General features: G+C 47.0%; 1 protein-coding gene across 1 annotated transcript in view; it reads left to right on the top strand.

Moving 5' to 3' along the window:
- The window catches only part of PKP3 (plakophilin 3), a 158,426-nt gene that overhangs the window by 121,004 nt on the left and 11,821 nt on the right, over positions 1-25,601 (top strand). The window contains exons 9-11 of the mRNA XM_078682725.1: positions 5,656-5,823; positions 8,378-8,563; positions 11,864-12,017. Of these exons, the coding sequence (XP_078538851.1) occupies positions 5,656-5,823; positions 8,378-8,563; positions 11,864-12,017 (508 nt within the window). The remainder of the gene's footprint in view (positions 1-5,655; positions 5,824-8,377; positions 8,564-11,863; positions 12,018-25,601) is intronic.

Below are 25,601 nucleotides of genomic sequence, written 5' to 3' on the forward strand. Positions count from 1 at the left end.
GTCTCCCCCGTGACTGTATCTCCCTGCCCTTGGTCTGACCATGCCCTTATTTCCTTTTCTCTTTTTCTCAACCCCGCCACTAAGGCTCCGCTCGCTAAAAACACCTGGGCACGGAATTGGAATCGGGTTGATTTTCCTACACTGATCTCCCTGCTTCTGAAGTCCTCTCCCAATCTCTCAGGCCTATCTTCCAATCTCCAAGCCACTGCTATTAACACCTGGCTTGCTGGAACCTGCGACTCGGTCGCCCCATTACGTCGCATTTCAACTCGACGACTCAAGGACTCCAATAGGTGGTTCAGTGACGACCTAAAGGAACAGAAATTGGCCGTACGGCAAGCTGAGAGGCAGTGGAGAAGAAATTACTGTCCTTTATTGAAAAACCAATATTCCTCACTGCTAACAGAGTACAAAAAAGCCATCTTAGCCACCAAAACCATGTATTTTTCCACAAAAATCCAGTCAGCTGAAAATAAACCTAGGGAGATTTTCACCATAGTCAACGACCTAGCCTACTCGGACAGGGCTTCACCCCAATTCCCGCCTACCCAGGCCCTGTGTGACCAATTAAATTCATTTTTTCTGGATAAGATTGCAATCATTAAGGCAAATATCCCTCCGCCCTCTTCTATGTTCGTTGACCCTCTTCCCCCTACTGTTCAGTCCCGTCTCACTTCCATTCCTCCCCTCACCAAAGATGTATTTTTGGAGATGCTGCCTAAAGTCAAATCTGGCTCTCCAGCAGACATCTGTCCGGCACGAATTTTACAACAGATCTACTCTGCTTGTCCCCAGCCCCCAATCACATTCCTCAATAGCTCTCTCACTCAGGGAGTCGTGATCCCCGCATTCAAATCAGCCACAATTGTGCCCATTTTGAAGAAGTCCGGCGCTGACCCGTCCACCCTAGCCAACTATCGCCCCATTTCCCTACTGCCCTATCTGGGGAAGGTGCTTGAGCGCCATGTCACCTCGGTACTCAGCGCCCATGTAGAGGCAAATGGAGGCTTGGCGTCTCGTCAGGCCGGCTCCCGTCCTAGGCACTCCACCGAATCCGTCGTGGTGTCGGTCCTGGACAACCTCAGGGAAGGCATGGACCAAAATAAACATCAGGCGCTGGTGCTCCTCGACCTCTCCGCCGCTTTTGACACGGTGGACCATACCATCTTGCTTTCACGTGTCAGAGCGGCGGGAATCGAGGGCTCAGCCCTGGTCTGGCTATCGTCCTTCCTGAGGGACCGCACCCAGGCGGTTCGGATGGGGGATTTCACGACTACTCCACTCCACGTCACTTGTGGTGTTCCCCAGGGTTCCTCACTTACTCCTTTACTCTTTAACCTATACATCTTTCCTTTAATCTCTGCGCTCCAGCAGCTGGAGGTCACCGTATATAATTATGCGGATGACCTCCAGCTCATTTTCAGTCTCTCCTCTTCTCCCCACTCCATTTCTAATTTCCAGTCTATTATGATTTTCATCAGGGACTGGATGAACCACAACCATCTTAAATTGAACCCGGACAAAACCGAGTTGGTTCTCACAGGTGGTTCGTCCAGTCCCTGGAACTCTCTGTTCTGGCCCCCTTCTTTTGGCCCTTCCCCCACTCCTTCCTCCACAGTCAAAACCTTGGGTGTTAAAGTGAATAACCAACTCACTTTACACTCACAAATCAGCTCCGTTGTCTCCTCTTGTTTCCTCACCCTCCGCACTATTCGCACTGTTTCTCGTTTCTTTTCCCCTCTGGCACTCAAACTGATCATGTCCGCCCTGGTGATCTCGCGGCTGGATTACGCCAATGCCCTATACAACGGCATCCCTGCGTACAGCCTGCGGAAGCTCCAGATGGTTCAGAACCAAGCGGCACGATTGGTGTTCGGTCTTGCACGCTTTCATCACTCTACACCCCTCCTTAAGGAGCTTCATTGGCTCCCTGTCAAGGAACGTTCCCTTTTTAAAACTGGCTGTATGATTTTTCAGGTTCGCCAGGGTCATGCTCCCGCTTTCATTTCCTCTCTGATTAAAGAATATGCTCCAGCCAGAGAGCTTCGTTCATCGTCCAAATCCCTCCTCCAAATTCCCCGCTACAAACGAAAAAAGTGGGGAGGAGCCAATTTTTCAACTCTGGCTCCTACCTTCTGGAACTCCCTCCCCGACCATTTACGATTTGCTTCCCATTATTCCTCTTTCCGCAAAGACCTTAAAACGTTTTTGTTTAAACAAGCCTTTCCTCTGTAAATTGTGCCTCATGACTATCTTTTGGGCCAGCCATCCACGGCTCCGTTTTGCTTAACTTTGTCTCACAGCGCCAAGAAACCGCAGGGTGTATGCTACGCTCTACAAATGTTTTAAATTCAAATTCAAATCATACTCTGAATGAGCCTTGTCATTGGCCTGTCTATATTGACTTTAGTAGTAGTTTTTGCGCTGGCTTCTATTTGAGGCCACCTCAGCATGTAGCTAGTGGCCAGCACTGCCCACCACCAGCAGGTCTCCCTTGTGCTTACACATGTCTACTCTCTCTCGGCACTACAAGGTGTTTTCAATTGTTGTGTGGTCTACAGAGATCACCTAGGCATGGCCCGCACATTTTGATGAATGAATCCCAGTCCTCAGTGCTGACACGGAGCCTTCGGTCAGCTAGTAGTCACACAAAGTTTGGACCGGAGCTCATTCATCTGGAGCTCAAGCTCACCAGCTTTTGACTTCGTCTTGCGTCATCTTCTGTAGAACGACCATCTTGTATTCATGTTTTTTGTTACTAATGGCACTGCTGTTTGCAGGTCAGTGCGTTGCTTCTATGTCCTAGAGTTTCAGCTGCCATGCCAGATGGCACCATGAAGCCTTGGGGTAAGAGTGCGCTCTGGAAGAGGTGTGGCGCCGCGGCCAGGGTGACTGACTCCGGAATCTGGGGACCACGGTTCGATCCCCGGCACCGGCAGCAGATTAGCCCAGCACCATGTGACTCTGGGCAATAGCTTGCTTAATCTTCCCGACGGCCCCCAGCGCCTAGAGACCCTTACGGGTGATTGTGCGCTTTACAAATGTGGATTATTATTATTATTATAAACACATAATAAGGAAGAATGGTACAAGGATATGCAGAGAGGATGTGGTCCGTTGGCTAGACTACCGACTTTGGTGCTGGAAACCAAGGTTCGAACCTCGGGGTCGGCTCCACATCCTGTGATTCTGGGCAAATCACTCAATCTCCCCGTGCCTGAATGTGTAACGTAACTTGTGCTCATGTAAAGCGCTCCAATACCTTCGGGTCGAGTTCGAGCTATATAAATCTGCACACAAAAAAAAGAGATTGCACTTGAAAGGAAATGGGGGGGAAGGAGCTGGGGCGAGAGAGCAACAGGTGACCAAGGTAAATGAGCAAGAGAATTCTTAGGGGAGGAGAGGGAACCAAGGGGTAATGTTAGGAGAGTTAGACACAGATCTAGCCAGCAGTGGGGGGATCTAGAAAGGAGAGCAAAGAGTGAGTGTAAGTGGGGAGTGGAGCTGCAGACACAGACAGGCGATGCTTACAGTTAAATTACAGCTTAGCAGTGTATGTGTGTTCAAAGGCTTTACTTCCCAACAAGCCTGGTTCACATTCACTTAGAGGTTGTTATTACAGACTGCTGTCCTTTGATGAGGTCAAAACTCATAGAGAAAGCGAAACATCTTGGTATTCAGGTGACATGCTCAACATCTGGCTGCATACCTTTCACCCTCTACTCAGCACTCTCACTCTTCATGCTGTGTTTTATTTTAACTTTACTTATAGACAGGCTAAATGCAGAAATGCTGCGGCGTTCAGTAAATTATGCGATAAGAAAGGCCAAATAATGCTTTATAATTCAGGGCAATCTGTAGTGTTATCTCGCTATTTCATACCTTAACACACTGATACAAAAAGAATCTCAGAAAAAAACAAAAATAACAGGTCGTCGTAAGAAAAAGAAAAGTATACAGATTCACCAGGTCCTACTGAAAAATGGCTTCTGCAACAAATAAAGATGTTGTCATTATTTCCATCCTGTTTGAATTACATGTAAATGTTTTTTTTTTGTTGCAGACAAAAGCAATTCCCCAGTCAATTGACTGCGGTCATTAATGCTATCTATTCAAAAGTTTCACCTCATAGTACCAGTTTCATAGATCTGAAACGTAACCACCTAACGGGCCTCTGGTTAATCTTTGCATAGTGATAGCCATCAGTAGCTTCTGTTCCATTTCAGCTATGAACATTCAGAATCTGCAAATAATGGTGGAATATGTGGCATGCGTGGCAAATCCAGAATTACGTGGAATACACTGTGGTCATAGAATCTCGTAATTGCATTGTCCTTTTTCTACAGTGCTTACTCGGCACTACTTGGCCTCCTTGTAAAATTAACCTTCATTATGTGATTTAGTTTGAGATCAACAGTCTTTAACGGTTTCCTGTGACTTTATTTTTGTTGTTATTTTACCCTTTCCTTTACGTTTTCCCCCCAAAATCAACAGTCATTTTTCATTAGGCCTATTGCATCCCTTTTTCTTTTCTTTATCTTTCCCTTTTTATCACGTTCTTGTCTACCACCTCCTTACCTGGCCAGTGATCTCTGATAGGGGCCAGTTGTCTCTCATAGGAGGTAACTTTCTTCATTCGGAATCTCATTGACCCTTTTCACCCTTTCCACCCATTCTTGTACTATCTCTTCACCCCCTTATTAACTCTTCCTTTAAGTCTGTTTTTCCTTTATTCCTCCCCTCTTTTGCTATCTTTCTCATTGTCCCTTTCCACTTGTTCTCTTACCTCTTCATTTCTCCTATTTTCAACTTTCTTTCCTTTTATTTCCAAATGTTCCACTCTTCTTCATAGTACACCCTCTCTCTCTACTGCAAAGCCCCTCTTCATTTCTCGTTTTCTCACTCATTTTGATCTTTTCTCTATTTTGCTGCCATTTTTCTACCTTTTTGTCTCTAGTTTCACATTCCATCAGTTTTTTTATTTCTTTACTTTCCCTCCTGATGCCCTATTTCCTCACATCCTTTTCTAATGTCTCTTCGCTTACCATTTCCTCACTCTCCCTCTGCTTTTGACTTTTATGTGTCGTCTTTTCTCTTCTTTTGACCCGCACTATGGCTTTTTTTTCATCCTCAATGCCATTTTACTATTGTTACTCTTTGCCCTTTATTCTATGCTTCTACTTTTGTTCCAATATGCTTTCCCCTCTGCCTCCCTATCTATAACCTCCTCTTTGCCCACCATCCCAGTACGCCTTTCTACACTTTCTGGCTTTGCCTCTCATTTTGCCCCCTCTTGCCCAATTCTCTTTCTCTGTTCATGATGTTGTCCCATTCTCAATGACCATGTTTGCTCCTTTCCATTTCGTTGCCTTCATTTCTGATTCATGTTGCCTCCTTTTTTCCTTCCATTCAATTTCCTCCTGTTGTCTACCTTGTGCTCTACCTCACACTGTTTTTTAATTGCACACCGCTCTTAGTCCATTTCTTTGCTTTCTAATTTTTTACGTGACTTTTTCACTTTTGCTCAAATGTTCTCTCCCATTAAATTCTATCCCTCTTTTTCTTGATGCCTCAGTTTCACTTTCTCTTTTCTAACTGTCCTTCTTGCTCCATCTCCATGTACATATTTCCCACTCTCATTTTACTCTCACACAGAGTGTGGAGAACGCGGTGTGTGTGCTACGAAACCTGTCCTACCGCCTGTATGATGAGATGCCACCTTCTGCTCTGCTGCGCCTCGAAGGCCAGCGCAAGAACCAGGCCAACTCCTCGTCAGGAGAGGTGGTGGGCTGCTTCACCCCACAGAGCAAAAAGCTGAAAGAGGTAATAGGGTGCACGAGGGGAGGTGTGGGTATTGGGCACACTCACTACAAGATACCAACATGAAGGGAATTACTACCCTGCAGCAGGGCTTGGGTGGCACAAAACAAAACATAAAAAACCCTTTCATACACTGTGGAAAGTGCTTGATGAATCCCTGACACTGACTGGTAAGTTTAGATGAGTCTCCCTCACTGACTGCAGTAAAGGCTTAGGGAATCCATGTCTCTAAAGCCATGCCATTGACGGTGGTCAATAGCTTTGGAGGCATGGCTGGGGAGATGAGCGAGGAAGCCCTCTTTGTATTAGATGTGTGTTGAAGCCCCGTCCCTGCTAGTGGCATTTTGCTTTTGTATGGAAACGTTTCTAAAAATGTGAAGACAATTACATTTTTTGAGAGGAAATTTAGAGCCATATGTAAGAGGATGATGGATGGTACAATATGCGAATAAAATGACATTATATGTATTGATTATGTCATATACTTTACATTACAGCAGGGAGTATTGATTTACAAGAGTTTGAGCAGGTTTGCAGGCTGGGCAGAAGAGGTAAAAAGAGTGTGGAGTGGGCAGGACATGAGGTTATGCTTTTCCAGAATGAGAACTGAACTTTTAGGATGGCATTGAACTGGGGGAGGAGTGGTGGCTCGTATGCCAGTAGGGCATGTGTTTCAGTGGAGAAATACCAGCAGGCAGAAATATGAGAAACCAGTCGCAGTGTGAAGTGGCTTTGAAGGAAGGAGGTTTTGAGCTCGGATGTTTTGGGTAAGCCTATGCCCAAGGAATGTTGGAGCAGTTCCATAGGCGGCTTTAGGGGTTAGGGTTTGAGGCTTAAGTAGAGCCCTCCTCTGATCTGCATTTACTAGGAACGGTAGGTGTTTGTGAAGAAAAAAGAGAGTTTGTCTTAGAAATGTAATCGCAATTGGGCAAGGCAAAATAGGTGGCTCTTAAAGTTGTCCATATTGATCATGACACACAAGTTGATTAGGCTGCATGGGAAGGGAGGTGGGGTGGATTGTACATATATTCAGCAGCTGAAACCTGGCTACAATAGTTGTGGTGGATTTGAATCACTCCAGCCATGGGATGCACCACATTTAAAGAGGTTTCTGGTCGAGCTGATATGGGTGTTATAGGTAAATGTCGAGGTGATATCATTGGATAGAGTGTGCGAAAGAGGGGATTCAGGAAGCAGATCCCTTCTTTGGAGGAGTTCACTCAGAGTGAGCAAAGGACCACCCAATGGCAGATTGCTGTTAGGCGGAGATATGAATCTGAATGCATGGGAGTGTAATGGAATTGAGAAGAAAATGACTGTATCTTTTGCACAGAGGTGAATGAGATGGTGAAGTTACTCAATGGGGTGGCTTTAATGGAGTAGACCAACTGAAATGGAAGTAGGCGTAAATGAAAAGAGCACCATTTGATGGGGAGGAGCAGTAGATGGGTGGCGAGGCCCTGGCTGTGGCACATTGTTGATAAAGCTTTGGCTCTGGTACACTGATGATGAAACCCTGGATGTGATACATCATTCAATAAGGCCCGGTGGCATTGCTAAATGGGTTGTGAAGCCCTAGCTGTTGTAGATGGGTGGTTAAGCCCTGGCAGTAGTATATTGGTGGTTTAACCCTTGCTGTCATAGATTTGCGATGAAGCCCAAAAGTGTGGTATGAGGTATGGTGAAGTTTCTTTGGTTGGGTCTGTGACTTGCGCTTCGAATTACTGCATGGTAGGAGTCCCTCCCGCCCCCACACCGGATGGGCATTTCTACTCAATATTAGGATGTGCATCTATAGGATGGTTGTTGAGACCCCCTGTGGGTTCACCGGGATATCTATTCCCTCCCACGCCTCTCTGCGACCCTATTTCTCTTCCTACCCCTTTCCCGATAGCTTTTTCCCACGTTAGGGATTCGTTTTATATACAAGTGTTTGGCGTGCAGACTGGATCAATGTGAATTGGCCGAGTGAAGCCATGAGCACCGATCTTCTATCTTTGTGATAGAAGAGTATTGTTTAGATCCAGGCTTATTGTATTATAATATGATGGTGCATCATGCAGAAAGGTGGGTGGAGGTCATATGATGAATGGGATATGTCATGTGTAAAGCTTAGACATGCAAATTTAATAGAGGTAACTATGCTAATGTACAGCTAATTTGTGATTCGTACATGTTATTTACCTACTGGCTTTGAATGGTGTTTTTTAAGATGATGTACCACTTTCTATCTATGTCCACAATGACAAAATCTACAGATCAAACAAAAAATGGGGTATGGTGAAGCCTTTGTTGTGGCGCATCATTGAAAGGAGGGCAGTGCTAGTTCGTTAATGAAGTTCTGGCTGTGGTAGATGGGCAATGAATCTGTCACTTGTAGATGGAGAGTGAACCTCTAGCTGTTGTAGACGGGTGGTAAAGCCCTAGCTGTGGGAGATGGGAAGTAAAGTCCTAGTTGTACAAGAAGCCCTCGGTATGGTATATCGTTGGTAAGTGTGTGATGAAGCCCTGATACCGAAAGATGGGTTACACAGCTCTGTTTCTCTCCTCCCTGCAGCAGCACATGAACACAGACATGGCCACCTTCACTGAGGTGTCAAAGGATCCCAAGGGCATGGAGTGGCTCTGGAACCCCCAGATTCTGGGCCTCTACAATCGCGTCCTGCAGAAGTGTGAACTCAACAAGCACACCACGGAGGCTGCTGCTGGAGCACTGCAGAACATCACTGCCGGGGATCGCAGGGTGAGGGATCCTCAGACTCTGGGTGGGGGCAGAAGAGAGGTCTGGAGAGGGCGAGAATGGGTCTGACAGACTCTGCGGGGGTGGACTTCTATTCAGGTTGGACCCCCCGAGTGGGATGCATTCTTAGGGAGGTATCAAGGTTAAAAGTCTCATACTCCAGGCCCTGGAGTATGAGACTTTTAACCTTCGGAGGGGTCTCCAAACCGGTCCTGGAGGGCCGGATCCATGCCAGATTTTTAAAATACCTACATGTATCTCAATGGGGATATCCCAAAAATCTGGCATGGATCCGGCCCTCAAGGACCGGTTTGGAGGCCCCTGCTGGATCCAGGGGATCTACATGGCAAGGGTCTCAAATGCAACTACTGCGCAGTGAGGGAGCCTAAAACGCAGGGGTATCACCTGTGCCTCGGGACTGTAGAGTGAGGGTTCATCAACCTATTGTGATCTATATGATATCATGGTATGCTATGTCTATCGCCCTTTATGCCATCTCATGTTGTCTCAAAGTGCTTAGAGGGGACATGAAAGAAGGGACAGAGGGATCAGAGGAGAGGCTAGGAAGGGGAGGGGAGGGGGTGAAGGAGGCTTTTGGCTGAGTGACCGACCTCAAAATGGAAGATTTTCACTGTACTCGAAATTGATCACTGTTCGTATCTGTCAATAGACGTCTCTTTAGCATAGAGGAAGGGAGAAGAAAAGATAATGGGAGGCAGGAGGAGACAGGAGGAAACCTGAGATGGGAGGAAGTAGAATTTGGCGTGAGGAGGGGCAGTGAGAGGAATCTGGTCCTGATAGAAACCATGGTACAGATCTTGAACGATGCTAGAGCAGACCAGAGTGACTACCTATAATTCAGGAGACTGCCTTTTACCCGCCTCCTCACAATTTCTATAGTGTGAACTCTCACACAGATTCCATAGATTTATGTACCACTGGGCCACAGTTGAAGGTAGATTCGGAAGCAAGGGTTGCTTGGGGCAGGGAAGTTTTTTATTGGTTAAAATCCTTGGGAGTCTTGAAGGACAGAGACATTGAATTCAAGTAGTGGGCCTTCCCTGGGTACTGAAGGTGTGTAACGCTAGGCTCAGGCTTGGCAGGGGTTTCTGCTCTGGAAATGTCTTCCATTTTGCCAGGTGCATCTGTTTTTTTTTACGTGTAAAAAGAACGTCCTGGAAGAAAAGAGAAAACGTGGCATCTGCTGCCATCTAGTGTGAGAGCCACGTAAGCTGCTTTCTTAATGAAAATGGCAAGCTGCCTTTCATCTCAAAATCTATAATTGGCGTTTGCTGAAGCAGCACGGGGACCTGAAAAGCATGAGATCTCCTGTGCGTCCCTGTTGTGATGGACCTGCCAGCCGTGACTAGACTCTGCTTTTAATACTGAAGACCTCATCACCGTTTTTCCAGGTGCCTGTTCCGGTGACACTTCCATGCTTTAGACAGTGACATACAAGGGTAACACCTCTTTACCCGGAAGAGTTCCATTGGGAGGAAATCTGTGTCAGTAGGACGACAGCTGGCAGTGGTCAGCAGGAAGGCCTGAAAACCCCGACTGCAAACCAACATGCAGACAAGTTTACGCACACACTGCAGTCTCACACGGATTAAAAGAGAAGCTGTCATGGCCATTTTATGGGACGCTCCACAAGAGTAACCTAGACTGGCCACACTACCCACTCACACCAGTGCGGTTCAGGAAAGAAATTCTGATTGTGGAGAACCTTCTGTGGATGAATTAACAAGGGTCAATGCCTGCACAATGCGTCAAGAGGTCAAGAAATTGGTGAATGCTGAGCTATACAGACCAGCAGTAACATCAAATAAAATAGAGCCATCTCATAGGGTGCCAGGAAAAACCACCTCTGCGCATATGTCTTTGCTGCCCGAACATTCTCTTGGACCTGCCTCGAGTGGCATTTATTTGTATCCCCCAGGGGCTAAAGGGGGTGTGAGCACCCAATAAGGTCCAGGGAGGGATACAGGAGTTGGTTTTCCAAGGATAGTGGGGGTCAGAATTCGGAATTTAGCTGGTCTAGACTGCTGGATTTCAGGAGTATTTTATTGTCACGGAGAAGGCAAGAACAGAACATAATGTGGAATCAGGGCCTTCTTGGAGCTAAGAAGTTGGTACTCGTATGTGTAGGTTTCATCTATGCAAGCACAAGCTCTACACTCCTGGCCATGGTTTGCAATGGTGAACGACGAGGGCAGACTACAGAATATCTCAGCACTGAAGCCCAGCATAGGGTGCAATGTCCCCATGTGCTTCGATGCGTGTCACAACATTTTCCCGCAAATTGTGGGAGGCCACTTTTAAATTATGACCTCACTTTAAAGCAGGATGTTAGCACGACATAGTCAGCCTGGTGTGGCATCTAACAAGGTTTGCAAGGTTACAGAATCGCCCGTTGATCAGAAGCAAAATCAATCTTTTCATATTCAGAAAAAAACACTCTCCTTCTTCCCCATCCCACCAGCCTCGAAGAAGCACCCGCAGAAATTCAAATCTTTCTGCATATTGTTGGTGTTACTCATAAATGTCAATGTCCTTCCTTTCCATGGCGTCTGTACCGCCTGGACTGGTACCATAAATATAAGAACTGAATACAATACTCCTTTGTATCATCTCAGTGGTTCAGAATAACCCTCCTTACAACAGCGCAGTATAAAGTTATTGAAGCAGCTTGGTGGAGGACAGTGACACCCGGAGGGTCATTCAAACACTTGTTGCTAGCAGCATTGTGCAGGGAGGTCAGAGGGTGGGGAAGTAAGATGCTGGGTTAACCTAGGGGCAGATGGGCTGGTACACTATTTAGGGAAATGTGTGCGACCTCTGACTGTATTTAAGATTCCAGTGAGGGGAGGAAAACTGTTTTGCCTTAACCTTTTCAAGGCTCCTGTGACATGTGGGTTCTGCCTGCCAAGGGCCTAGGTGCAGTCTGGTGAGGTTAGCTTCCATCCTGGTCACATAAAGGGAGCATTCATCTCCTGCTGCAGGATAGATCTTGCACTTAAAAGTAAGTGTGAAGGTGTCCGAAACTCTGGGAGGACTCTGGTCAGTAGGAAAAGAGGACAACAAGATGAAGGTGAGAAGAGATTGGTTCCTCATACACTTTGTGGTGAGGAAAGGTAGAGGGGGCAATAAAGTAAGAACCATGCAGTGAGAACCAGTGTGCATTGGGAACTTTTCCACCAGGCTAGAGCGTTGCAAAGATCCTGCAGTGTTTTGAAACCATCTGCTACTCTCTCTGTACAATCCACACTGCCTCATTAATGCCCCGTGATCTCTTTCCCGCAGTGGGCGAGTGTCCTGAGCAGAGTGGCCTTGGAACAAGAGCGCATCCTGAACCCTGTGCTGGACAGAGTGCGCACCGCGGACAACCAGCAGCTCCGCTCATTGACTGGTCTCATCCGCAACCTGTCCCGCAATGCGCGCAACAAGGATGACATGTGTGAGTACCGTTCACTCGGAGTGGGCAATAAGAACCAGCACTGTTTATATGCGGGCACCGTGCTTGTGTAGGGGCATCTGTAGGGGTGGGCTAGTGAAGGAGCCTGCATGCATGAATGTGCTGGAGTGTTGAACACTAGCACTGTACATTTGTAAATATCATGTGGAGTGTGTAATAGTGAAGAGTAGCAGGAGTGTTACAGTGTGTGGATGTATTTGCTGGATTATCTCATACTCAGTGTATATGTGCTGTAGTGTTTCATACAAAAACATATGTGTAGGATGTGTGTGGTGTGGCTCACTGGTTAGAGGCGGCAGACCCGGGAGCAGAAGTCGGCCCGGGACCAGGGTTCAATTCCCGACGCGGCAGGGTCGTGGACCAGGGTCAGCGGACTCGACAATTCTCGCCTCGGTGCCTACTCTAACCTTGGGTCCCACTCGGCAACTCTGGGCATTAGCTTGCCTAATCTCCACAACGGCCCCATCAACGCCGGGGATGCCAGGCTCCACCTTGGGGATTCCCAGTAGGGACCATCCCACAGGGAAAGCCAGGACGGGTTCCCCAACGGTACACAGCGCCGGGACGCCCCTTTGCTGGGGCAGCTGTGCGCTTTACAAGTATACGACATTTAACATTTAACATTTAACATGTGGAGTGTGTTATATTAAGTATTGAACTCGAGTATTTTATAGTGAAATCTAGCATGGGTATACAATAGTGAACAAGATTCGCTTCCTAGCGACCATCAGTGCAAGTGCACGTGTTGCAGAATGTGCAATAGTGATCGCTAGAGTGCCTGCATACAATAGTGTACACCGGTGTCAGTATTTGAATCAGCATGGAAAATTATTAGCACCTCTATGCAAGTTATGGAGAAGTGCTTAATGGACTATACTAGCTTCTTTGTATGTACAGCCTGTGAGGAAGTAAATCCATGACTGTAAAATAATAATGTGGATCACAGTGATTAACGTGTACTTGAGTAGCTTGAGGACCTCTAGCACTTTTAGGTAGAATGCTTGCAGTTAAAGACAAGCTGCAGGGCTGAGAAGCCCATTATGAAATGTATTTAAGATAAAGCAATTGGACAAATAATTGATGGAGTTTGTGTTTTGTGGAGTTCATATTTCTCAGTAAAATGTATTAAGTGGTCCTTTGCAACAGGTGTGTGACATATTGGCAATTCGTACAACTATTCTTCTTTGCTGATTTCGTGAGCGTTGAGCCCTTAGTCTTTGATTGAAAAACTGAGTAGGCTGATTGGTTGCCCAGTTGGGAAGGCATCTCACCACGAAAATAGAGGCCAAATAGGGGTACAGGCGGCAATGACTGGATTTGAGGTGGTGTAGTATGTGGTATCAAGTGTATCATGATCTGGCTGCTAAAATAATTGGAATCAATTTCCAATCGGTCATACTCCTCTGCCAATAGAAATGTGGGAATATTCTTTTCCCGTCTAAACCTTGATATCAGTTTCAAGATAAATTTGAACCTTTTGCTTTGAGCGGATTATCCTTGGGGTGATGTGGGCATTACTTTCTTGCAATGGATGGTGTTTTCGTCAGAATTCCAGTCAGTAGATTTTCTGAAGCTCTCTGTCCCAGAGGGAAATAATATAGACTGCAGCATGGACTATCTATTTGTTTTTCACCACATTAACAATTTCGCAATCTGCTGTATCACTTGGTTTTTCAGCACCTTAGTTTGAAATAAACTCAGGGCCGAAATGGCCACTCTGCAACTCTGGCATTTGAATGTTAGTCTAGTGAGTGTGTCTCGTAACGCTTTTACACATTTGGAAGATTTTTTTGTTCCAGGAAGAGGATTTTGGGAGAATTCTGCCTTTAAATCTCTTGTTTGATGTACTCGAATTTTGTGAGGTAATTTCTAGATTTATGAACTCAGCCTAGTATCATTACCTTAATTTTTTCTTTTGGCGTATAGTAATAGATGTGCATTTAACAAGTTTCTAAGCAGTTCGATACTGGAACCGAGGATGCAGGAAAGCTAAAGTGAAGTGTCCAGCATTACATATCCCTGTTAAGTGTGGCAGCTATGAGTAAAACCATGTCAACAGACATCAGTCCTCTAGTTTCCCAAGTGACTAGTAGAGCTATAAGCTTCCAGGCCTTGGCCAAAATCAGGCACATGTGCTTGCCTGACAGTGTGCTTTAACCCTAATGACCTTTATTTGCAGTCTAGCTAACCTACGCCTAAACGTCTGAGCATCAGTGAAACACTACTGTGTTTGGGAGTTTTTTTAATAAGTAACTTCGGCTTTACATAGTACCAGTTTATGGCACCTGGCTGATTCATATAAACCTGGGCCTGGTAGTAAGATAGATTAGTGAGCTCTCGTGAGACAGTATGTGTGTTTGTCTCTCTCAAAGGTTTGAATCTCGGCAGGGCCATCTACGCCTTTGTTCTGATGAAAGTCAATAAAATGGCAGCCATTACATTGGCTGATAGTAAAACCTATTATTTTTAATACGAGGAAACTGAATAAGGACTGCCATATAAAAATACAATTCTATTATTTTCATGCACCAACTGTACACCACAGTGGAGCACAGGAAACACCCTTTGTTCCAACATGAAGAAGCTGTTCTAGTTACTGTTGTTTATTCATTATAATTGCTCAATACATCTGCAAAAGATTATAGTTGAAACAAAGTGGATACTCTTGTTTACTTGTGGTTTACATTGCGAAATGGTATTTATTCAAAATGGCTGACAAAAAAAAAACCATGGAAGGAACCGCGGCTGCTGCCAGTAGCCTTCCCTTCCTCCTCCGTGATGTACACAGCAGGCCAGCTACGTCAGGTGTTGAATATTACCGTCCAACCACTGCCGTTGTCCCAGAGTACCTCCACTGTGGGCGTGTCCCTGCCTTTTGCCAAGGCAGCTGAGTGCAGGAAAGGGATCAGGCGCTGTGCAGCCGGTGTTTGCCCGTCTTTGTCCCAGAGCTTCATCTCCTTTCTTATCCCTGTTCTCCTCTCCCTCGGTGCCTGCTCCCCTGCCTTTAGGCTAGGTTCATGCTATAGAAATACCATATACATACATATACCCAGGGCTTTATTTATTTATGCGATTTTATATAGCGTGAACTTTACCCGAAGGTGTCAGAGCGCTTTACATAGGACCCAGTTTCAAACATAAGGACTGACGGTACAAAAAGAATTTGCAAATTGTTGACTTACATAAGAACCAGTTGAAACATACGGATTGAGGGTTACATGCGTTATAGAAAGACTTAGGATTACATGCGTTATAAAAAGGTACAGTGGTATAAGTGGGGTAAGTGGGATCTGAGCACCAGCAGTTTTTTTAAGGGGGCCTCGAAACGGGTCTCTATCAGGCTCTGTTTTGTGCCCTGGGGGAGGGGGACTGCAGTAACAGCAGCACAAGGATGTGCGTGTGCTCACACTGCTCACTTCTCGCTAGTGGAAACGTTTCGGCATTAATTCATGACAGGTGAGCGTTGTAGGGGAAGGGAAATCCTTTAGAGAATAATTTTCTCTCTGGATTTCCTTTCTCTTTTTGAAACTCGGAGCAGCAACATTGTCATGGTGTCACCATCTAAGTCGATGCTTTTTCATTATTATATACAAGTCATAGTTGCTGTTTATTTATCCTATGCAACTAACAACCATTGGTAAAGCCAATAGCCCTGACTTGTTGAAGGTATGATGTTACTTGTTGTATCATATATTTGGATGCAATGACAGAAACAGCAAAATACAAGTCGGGAAGCACACTATGCTAAGCACAGATTTTTTTGCGTACGTGTTTTTAAGACACACCCTTATTTACATTGGCCACGCCCCTTTGAGAGACCCCCCCAGTTTTCTCATCCCATTTAAAGTCCTGCATATACCCAAAGTCTTTTTTTTATTACTGTGGGTCTGGACACTGGCAGGACCCCCTCCACTTAAAGCCCAGCATCTGAGATATTTGAAAGCATGCAGGCAATGGCGCAGTGTCCTGTCTGCCGTCTTCCGGCGGTTCTCAAGCTCTTCTATTTTAGGCTGAAACTGGTAACTTGCTATGCTCACATTCCAGTTCATGAAAATGAAACTGAACGAAGGCGTCAACGCCTCTAATCTGCGGCTTGCGCTGGGATATACAACAGATTAGATGTATCGAAATATCAGTGTGACTATGTGTATTGCTTCTGATTGCTTCAAATTATTAAAAATATCACAATTCACAATTATCAAAAATATATATATAAAACAATCAGATATAAAATCAGTGTTCCTTCATTAGTGAAATTCATAAGCAATTATTACATTGACTAGGGGAGAAGACCACGTTTTAAACAATAAACACATTTCAATACTTGCCACTAATAATAAACTTATTTCCCATCGCACGTACAGGTTAGAGGCGGCAACGCCTAGCTTTCCCATAATTTACATGATACAAATTTACAGCATAGCAGTCATAGCACATTACCTGATTTAGATCGAGCCAGCAGGCAGGTAACATCGGCTTTGCCTGCATGTTTTTACATATCATTTCCGGCTGATGAAGAGGACGGAAATGCAATTGTAAATGATGTACTCTTGTTTTTCGTGTTTGCCTCAACTCCCAGGGGCGGACGTAGAAGCCTCGAGACGCTTGGACTGCACGTCCCTCTTTGCCAGGGCCGGTTTTGGTTCTCAGTCCGGCCCTGCGCAGGCCCAGGCCCGGACTGGCCGTTGTGGGCACAGGGCAATCCCCCGGTCGGCCGCAAGGGTGGGGGCCGGTTTTGGACCCTGGGGGCCGTTTTTGTTGCAGAGCCGTTTTTGCAGCATAGCTGCAAAATCGGCCCTGTAACAAAATCGGCTGAAAAGCGGCCCTGGCAAAGCGCTCGCCCCCCTCCCACCCAGGGGCGGGGGGCCGGCTGAGCACTTTGCCAGGGCTGGTTTTGGTTCCCAGTCCGGCCCTGCGCAGGCCTGGGTACTGGGCTCTAGGCCTGTGCAGAAGCACCTGTGAGGGGCATTTGGTTAGATGCCAAGCAGGACACCGTGCTAGCAGAGAAGGTGTTCCGATGAGAGAAACTTCAGAAACACGGTTTACCTTAGAGAAGCTATGGCGGCTGAATGTGAACACCGGCAGTGAAACGGCCCTGAGCATGGAGAGCAGGGGTCTTCAGTCTGGGGGAGGGACCCCCTTAGGTGGGCCTCTATAGATCCCAGTAGGGGCGACAGGCTCTGGCCAAAAGAAGCATTATGCTGATAACATTGTTTCAGCAGTGGGGTGGGGACCTTTGAGCGGCGGCAAGCAGCTCTGTAATGGGCCATCACAAAAATCTTTCGGCCTTTATATCCTGGCTGGGAGAAGGTGTCTAAAGGAAGGGACTCCAAATATTCTTCAACCTCCCATCTTCATTTCTAATAATCACACTGAGGATACTTTTACATGTTAGAAAGGCCTGCCTGACCAGAATAGTATGTTTGGCAATCATGTATTTGATTGCATTTTTAAAACGGTACAGAACTTAACTGCACTGTTTTAAAAAGTCCAGACATATTTAAACATTGCCATTTTAATAGAATAATTGTAAACAACATTGAGGGGGGCCCTATAAATTGGGGGGTTTGGGGGGGGAGAGGAGCGAGCATTAAAATATTTGAAGACCACTGATGTGGGGCACCTGACCCAAAGCCTTTAATCCTTTATTAGCCAGATTGGGTTTATCCCCGATTGACAGTTCGCTCTTTCTCCTTGTTGATGCCAGTGCTTCACAGGCATGTAGCGGCCAGTACTCTGCTTCCTGTGCGCCTTCTGCTCAGTCCTTCAGTGATGTGGTAGCAGCTGGGTGATCTGGCACTGGCAGCTCCACATTCAGAATCAGATTTAGAATCCGAGGCAAACAAGAGCTACAAAGGCAGAGCTCCAAGGCAGGCAGGCAGACAAACGTTTCATGTGGTGAATTTCTTTACTTTAACCCAAGTGCTGTTAGTTTGAGGTCCAAGATAATGTCTGGACTAAGAGTACCAGAATGCAATGGAAATGCAGCAGTTGGCATGCTGCTTACACCATACATGGAACAATTTGTGATAAAGTAATTTCTGCATTTATCTGTTCTAATGCTTATTTTGAAAAAATGGCAACATGCAATGCAAGTAGTGCTGTCTCTGCATGTCTGTGCCAACCTAGGGACATACTTACAATACTTTGGTATAGAGCAGAGCCGCAAGCCTTCTAGTTACACTGCCCTAAGTCAAAAGAAAAGGGCAGGAATGTGCCATATCTACAAGATACGGGTGCATTCCTGTCCTTTCTGCTGGTTCAAAAACTGTAGCTGAGCACAACGCAGGCACCCTTGCACCACAGTTCAAGGGTGTCTCTGTTATTGGATGATTGTTTTTGTACAGGAAAGGACACCTTCCTACACAAAAACAATCAAAGGAAGCATTTTCCTCTTTCTATGTGTGCTGCAGAATGCAGCACATGTAGAAATAGGAAAAACCAAGAAGAAAGTAAAACATTTTTCCTCGTTACACCTGCTTTGGAAAGGCATGAGTTTTTGCGCTGCCCTAGATTTACACTGTTGTAAATTTGGAGCAGTGTAAAAAAACATGGGTGTTGTGTGAGAACACCCAGAGCAACACCCATGGAACGCCCCTTCCATGCAGGATAAGGTATTGCATTATTCCATATTTACAAGGCCATGAAAAGCTCCGCAGGGTGGCTTAGTCTGGCTTTGTGAAAATGGGCCGGCAAACTGCGCGTCCGGAGCACTACAAAAGTGACACCCTGGCAGCGTAAACGTGCTGCAGGGGCATTGTAAATATGCCTCTTAGTTTGGGGAGGGAAGTGCATTGATATATTCTGCATCGTAACTATGGGGCTTATTTACAAGCCCCTTGCGCCGCATGTGCGTCCCTTTTAATATGGGAAAAAGAGACGTACTGGCGGCACAAGGGGCTTGTAAGCAGCACATTTTGAACGTTATTCTGGTTAGAATGGGTAGAAATGAATGGAGTTCGAAGTATGGGGCTAATTTAGTTATATCTACATGCAGTTTGGACCAGTTAAGAAGGCATGTTTTCATATACTTTAAGATGCAAACAAGTTTGGCACACAGTAGCTGCTGTTCTCCACCCAGTTTTTCATGGTCTAAGAAAATGAAAGATTGGAAGGATTTAATAATTATCAAGCTAAAAAATGAAATGGAAGAGAATAATAGTTACCAAGATTTGATTCCATTGCAAGAACTCCAACTTTGCAAAAGATGGACCATATTGACCAGAATGCATTGGGAGAGCTACCGAGTCATGATTCACTTGAAACCCACAGTTGAAGGCTATTGTTGAGTGGCAGCCCTTTTTTGAGTGCTGTCGAATGAAGGTTGTAATTTAATAATAAATAATTAGTTGCTTTGGTTGGCCTTTGATGGCTGATGTTCTATGTAGGAATCAACAGAATTGGTAAATCTCAGTGGTTTATTTTACATAATCTACTTTCCCTTTCCTTCCTAGCTTTATGGTTATATAACTGTTTTTTGTTGGGGTGTTAGGATTATTGCTTGAGTCTTAATTGTGTGTTTTTTTGTATTAAATGGTTATTAATAACTATTTATTTGGGATTTATTTTCTTTCCACAATACACTTATGGTTGTATTTGTTCATTCCCAGTCCTATTTTCTTAATTTACATAAACTACTTTTTGTTGGATCTTAGCTTCTTTCTCTTCCTTTCTGCCTTCTTATTGGACCAGTACCTGGTATTGCAGGTGTTGGGTCAGACGCAGGGACTTCCATATCATCCCTTTGCCCCATCTGAGGCATTGTCAATCCAACTCCCATATCCCTTTTAAAGTCGTAATTTCTGCTTCTCACTTTGCTCTCATTACTATTTTGCATTTTTCTCTCTGTAGGTTGGTGTGTTTACAATTTTTTGTGACCCTGGCAGTTACTGTCTGAACTCAAAACAATCTGCCCTGATATGCAGGGAACAAGAGGGAGATAGAACAATATTTACCCTCCCTGTCTAATCTTATAATCACAAAAAACGTGCAACAATTTTTGTTATTTTAGTTAATTCCCAAATAACAGTGGTGGACTACTACCCAAATAGTGGGTACTCAAGTATCTGTGTCCTTAAGAGTAGACAGGACCTCGGAATGACATCAAATGATACAGAATTGTAAGGCAAGGTCTCACACGATAATCTACGTGTCGTGCTTCATCATTGGCCCGGCACAGTCATCAAAAAGTCTTATAATGACGAATGAGCTCCCGGTTTTTCGGGGAGTACTTTTGTGAAGGAGAGGAATATGGGATCCTAAGTGAAGGTTAAAAATATCGGATTACTTCCAAGGTATTTTTCTTTATTGTAGGGGGCTCCGCAAGGTGATTAAAAATGAATGGATGGAGGGGAGGAGCTTGGCGGGCATCCGAGATGGCCGCTTGAGCACAGCGCTCTCCGGACCCTCGCCGCTCCCGGCATTTTATCCTGACTGAATCCTGATTTCTTGCAAGAATCCGTGTGGAGGACGTTTGGCTGATCAGCCTGGCACCTTTCAGAAATTGATTTGGATCTCTTATTCCTGAGATATGATGGTCTGAACTTTTGGGCTCCGCCCTTGAGGTGCGCCCGGGACGGGGTGCGGTTCTGTAGCCGTCCTGGAATTGAACAACAACGGCAGGAGATCTGGCCTTGTGGGTCCCCCTTCCTAAGTTTCGGTTTCGATTCTGTTCCGACTTGGGCCACGGGTGTGACTATCGAGTTGCGGCTGAGACCTGGAGGCAGATCGGCTGTTGGGTTTTCCTGCGGACTATTTGCTGGCTTGGCGACCTCTACCCGAGTTGTGCCCCTCATTTTTGTGTACTTTTGATCCTGTGCTTTGGGTGTCGGGCCCGTCGACCCTGGTGGCTTGTCCTGTGACGCATCTTCAAAATGGCGGGCAGAGGGGACAGAGAGACGCGCAAGACGAAAGCACCTCTGCGCGGAGCTCCGGTTCAATCAAATGTCATGGACCGCTATACTCATTCTAAGGGGTCCCCCGGAGCTGCCCTGCCTGGTTCTAGTACAGCGTCCGAACGAGTTTTGGAAGAGTCGGCGGAGCCCTCCCTACAGGACATCATGGGCGCCATCTCGGGCGTGAGGGAATCCATCGGCCTACAGTACGAGGCCTAGGCCCATAAACTTGACACCGTGGCTATTGAGGTTAATCTTATTCGTGCTGATCTCGGCAAGACGAATGAGAGGGTGCAATCATTGGACATTAAATCGTCCAGCCTCACGAAGGACGTCTCGGAGCTCCAGACAGAAGTCGGAAATCTCCGTCGGGTGAACGACTTCATGACCCGACGCCTGGAGGATTTTGAAAATAGGGCACGTCGCTGCAATGTTCGCCTGGTTGGTGTACCGGAGAACCCTGAACCCCACTCGGTGGATCTCCTGGTTGAGGATCTGGTCTTGAACCATCTTGCCCCTTCCGGCCTTACGAAGTTCTTCACGGTGGAACGCGCACATCGTGTTCCGGGGGGCAAAGTTCGGCCGGGAGCCCCGCCGAGACCCATTGTAGCGAAGCTTTTTCACTATAGAGACCGGGACGCTATCCTGCAGGCCTCGCGGGTGAAGGGCCCGGTGGCCTTTGAGAATGCTACGGTAAACTTTTACCCGGACTTTTCCCAACAAGTTCAGAGACAACGGATGGAGTTTCGTGGGGCCAAGAAACGTCTTCGGGATCGGGGCTTACGCTATGCTATGCTCTATCCCACCAGACTTCGGGTCGAGTACAATGAGCGTACCCTTTTCTTTGATCGCCCAGATGCTGTTAATGACTGGCTGGACTCCTTGCCTGACCGTACTCCTGAGACTGAATCCGCCGCTCACCCTGGTGGTGCCGAAGGTGGTGTGGAGATCTGACTGTTTGGCTCACATGTTTTATTTTGAATACATTTTCAGGATTGTTGACCGGCGTTCCTCTGCATTGTGATTATTTTATCTTTCTTTTGTTAATTTTCGTTCTTGATGTTTGTCAGGGGCGGGTGGAACGGAGACCTTTCCTCCTCCGGGGTCTTTGTGTAGACTAGGGGTTATGGGGCGACAGGCACACTGCAGGTTGGGGTGGCTCTTTAGCTTTTTGCAGGGGTGCAGGGTGGGGGGTGTTTCCTTTCAGTTTGGGGGAGGGGGGCTGGGAAGTTCTTTCTTTTTTGTGTGTTGTTTTCAAGGCGAACTGCTCCTGTGTCTGCTGCTGTTTCTGGTGTCTTGCTCGTGGATGAGGGGTCTTGGCTCGGGTGGATGGGATGGGGGGTAGAGGGTTGAAATTTGTTTCCTGGAACGTTAATGGCCTGGGAGATCGTATTAAGCGCAGTGTGGTCTTGAATTGTATACGACGTTTGTCGCCAGACATTGTTTTCATGCAGGAAACCCATTTGATTGGTAATGTTTGTAATGCAATGAATAGATGGGGCTACCGCCTTGTGGCGCACTCGGGGTTTACCTCCGGATCTAGGGGTGTGGGTATCCTTGTTCGAACCTCCCTCCCCCTGGCAATTGACGAGGTGATTCAAGATGACCGTGGGAGATATACTGTCTTGGTGGGTAGATATGAGGGCCGCACCCTATCTCTCTTTAATGTTTATGTTCCCCCGGGTTTACAGACTTCTACTTTCACTGATTTGGGCCGTGTTTTGTTAGATCTCCCTGAAAGTACTCTCTTCCTGGCCGGTGATTTTAATTCGGTGCTTTCCGGCCTTCACGATCGCCATCCCCCTAGGGATACTCCGCAGGCTCAGCAGTGGTTGGGTGGGTTTCTAGATACCTTTGGCCTTGTGGACTGCTGGCGACTTTTGCATCCCACTCAGCTCCAATACACTTTCCATTCTGGGGCTCATGGCAGTCTGTCTCGGCTGGATTATTTCCTGATGCCCGCGGCCCAGTCGTTGGCGGTTCGTGAGATTTTGCATTTGCCAAGGGGTATTTCTGACCACTCGCCGCTCTGGCTTCGTTTCGAGGTTGGGGTGGAGGCAGCGGGCCGAGTGGCTCCAATTAACCCATGGTATCTTTCCTCCCCTGAGACTCGTACCCTCTTGCTCAAGTCCATGGATGCATATTTCGTGGAAAACGAGGGGTCGGTCCCTTCGGCTGTGTCCCTGTGGGAAGCCTTTAAAACTGTGATTCGTGGACAGGCCCTTTCCTTGATTGTTGAAGCCAAAAAAGCCGGGAGGAGGGAGGTGGTGGACCTTGAGGGGGAGATCTCTGCTTTGGAGGACGAGTTGGAATCTGGTGTCACGCCTGAGAAACTCCATGCCCTGGGTCTAAAACAGTTTGCATATAAATCCCTGGTCACTGACGCTGCAAAGGTGATGTTTCGTGAGCAACAAGGCAGATTGTACGATGTGGGTGATAAGGCGGGTAAACTCCTAGCGTGGTTGGACAAGAAAGAAAGAGTTAATCGTGTGGTGCCTGTGATTCAGTCTGCGAGTGGTGAGAATGTGATTGATCCGACTGCCATTGTTGATCGTTTTGCGGAATATTTCCGTGTTGTATATGCTCCCGTGTCTGTGAGGGACGTGGCTGACTCCCGCTTCCTCTTGCGCGATATCACTTTGCCCTGTGTCACCGACCTGGACCGTATTGCTTTGGACTCCCCTTTTACGAATGATGAGATAGCGACTGCTATCCGTTCGCTCCGTTCGGGCAAAGCGTTGGGCCCGAACGGGTTGCCTATTGAGTTGTACAAGCTACGCCCCGATAAGATGGCGCCGTATCTTCGCGCCATGTTTCTAGAATCTCGTGAACGTAACATCCTTCCCTATGATCAGCGTCTGGCGACAATTGTCGTCATCCCTAAAGATGGTAAACCACGTGACCTCTGTTCCTCATATAGACCCATATCCCTGTTAAATGTTGAACCCAAGGTTTTGGCAAAACTTTTGGCGACCCGTCTCCTTTCGGTTCTCGGGGATTTGGTCCATCCGGATCAGTCTGGCTTTATCCCGCATCGCAACACTGCTTTGAATCTGCGACGCCTTCACGGCGTGATGGCGAGGGCGGGGCTTCTGACTGAACCGGCCATTTTGGCGTCCCTGGATGCCTCTATGGCCTTTGATACTGTGGAGTGGCCCTATCTATGGGCGACTCTTGAGAAATTTGGATTCGGGTGCGAGTTTATTAGCTGGATTCAGTTGTTGTACGCGGAACCTCTGGCACAAGTTGTGGTAAACGGTAGAGTGTCGGCTCCCTTCTCCTTGGGCAGGGGTACCCGTCAGGGTTGCCCCCTGTCCCCGTTGTTGTTTGCGCTCGCTCTTGAACCATTAGCGGCCTGGCTCCGGTGGGAACCGTCCCTTAAAGGGATTCGCTGGGCCCCGGACTTCGAAGACCGCGTCTCGCTTTATGCGGACGACATCCTGTTGTACCTTACTTCCCCTCGCAAGTCTTTAACTGTTTTATTTGACGTTCTTGTGTCCTTTGGCGCTAACTCAGGCCTCGTCATCAATTGGACTAAATCCTGTGTATATGTTTTATCTGGTGTCTTGCCTCCGTTGCCGAGCAGACTTCCTCTTCAGGTGGCCAGGGATGGCTTCAAATACTTGGGGGTTTTTGTTACCTTGGACTCGTCCCTTCGTTTTGATCGTAATCTCCTTCCCCCGTTGCTTAGGCTACGTTTGGACGTTGCCCGTTGGCGCAAACTTCCCCTGTCTCCCCTGGGTCGGGCGGCCCTGTTTAAGATGATGTCATTGCCGCGGTTTCTCTATGCTCTCCAGAATTATTATGATCCTATCCCTAAGTCCTATTTTCGGGAGATTGAGAGCCTTCAGAGGCAGCTTATTTGGGATGGGCGTCCGCGCATTGCTCTCGCGAAACTTTCCATCCCGTGGTATGATGGGGGCATGGCGCTCCCCGACATTAAGAGATATTACTGGGCTTCCCATCTGTCCGCTATCAATCACGCTATGTTTTCGCCAGGTCGTAATCCGGCGTTTGAAATGGATAAACTTCAGCTTCCGGGAGGTGACTTTAACAGAGTGCTTTATTCTCGCTCCGCTGGGCGCCATCTTGTGGGACCTACATTGACTGCTTTGACGGTGTGGCGTGCCGCGAATGTGAGCTTGGGCTGGGAGGATCGCTTGACGTTGGCGACGCCGCTTTATGCTTCAGAACGTCTGGGCGGTCTTTGGTCTTCCAAGGGTTTCGACCGTTGGGACATGATTGGGATTTCTAAGGTGGGGGATGTGTACTCTAAGGGTTCTGTGCGTTCGTTTCAGGCCCTCCAGGCTGACTATGGCCTGAGTGGTCGGGAATTCTTTCGTTATTTACAGCTCAGGCACGCCCTGGCTTCGGTGTTTGCTCCTGGTGAGATTCCGCCTGACTCTTCCCCCCTTGAGGATCGTATCCTTGATGAACATCTTCCTGATAGCACTATCTCCCTGATCTATAAAAAGTTGATTAACAATCGGACCGACTTATTGGCCCGACTTCGGGAATTGTGGATGGGAGATGGGTTAGAACTTGATGATGAGGATTGGCAATCAGCCCTCTCCTCCCCGAAGGAGGTGGCTATTCCGGCTCGTCTCCGTCTGGTCCAATTGAAGATCCTTCATCGGGTGTACGTGACGGGACCGCGACTGGTGGTGATGGG

The sequence above is a fragment of the Lissotriton helveticus genome, chromosome 3_1, assembly GCF_964261635.1.
Source record: "Lissotriton helveticus chromosome 3_1, aLisHel1.1, whole genome shotgun sequence".
NCBI classification, from domain to species: domain Eukaryota; kingdom Metazoa; phylum Chordata; class Amphibia; order Caudata; family Salamandridae; genus Lissotriton; species Lissotriton helveticus.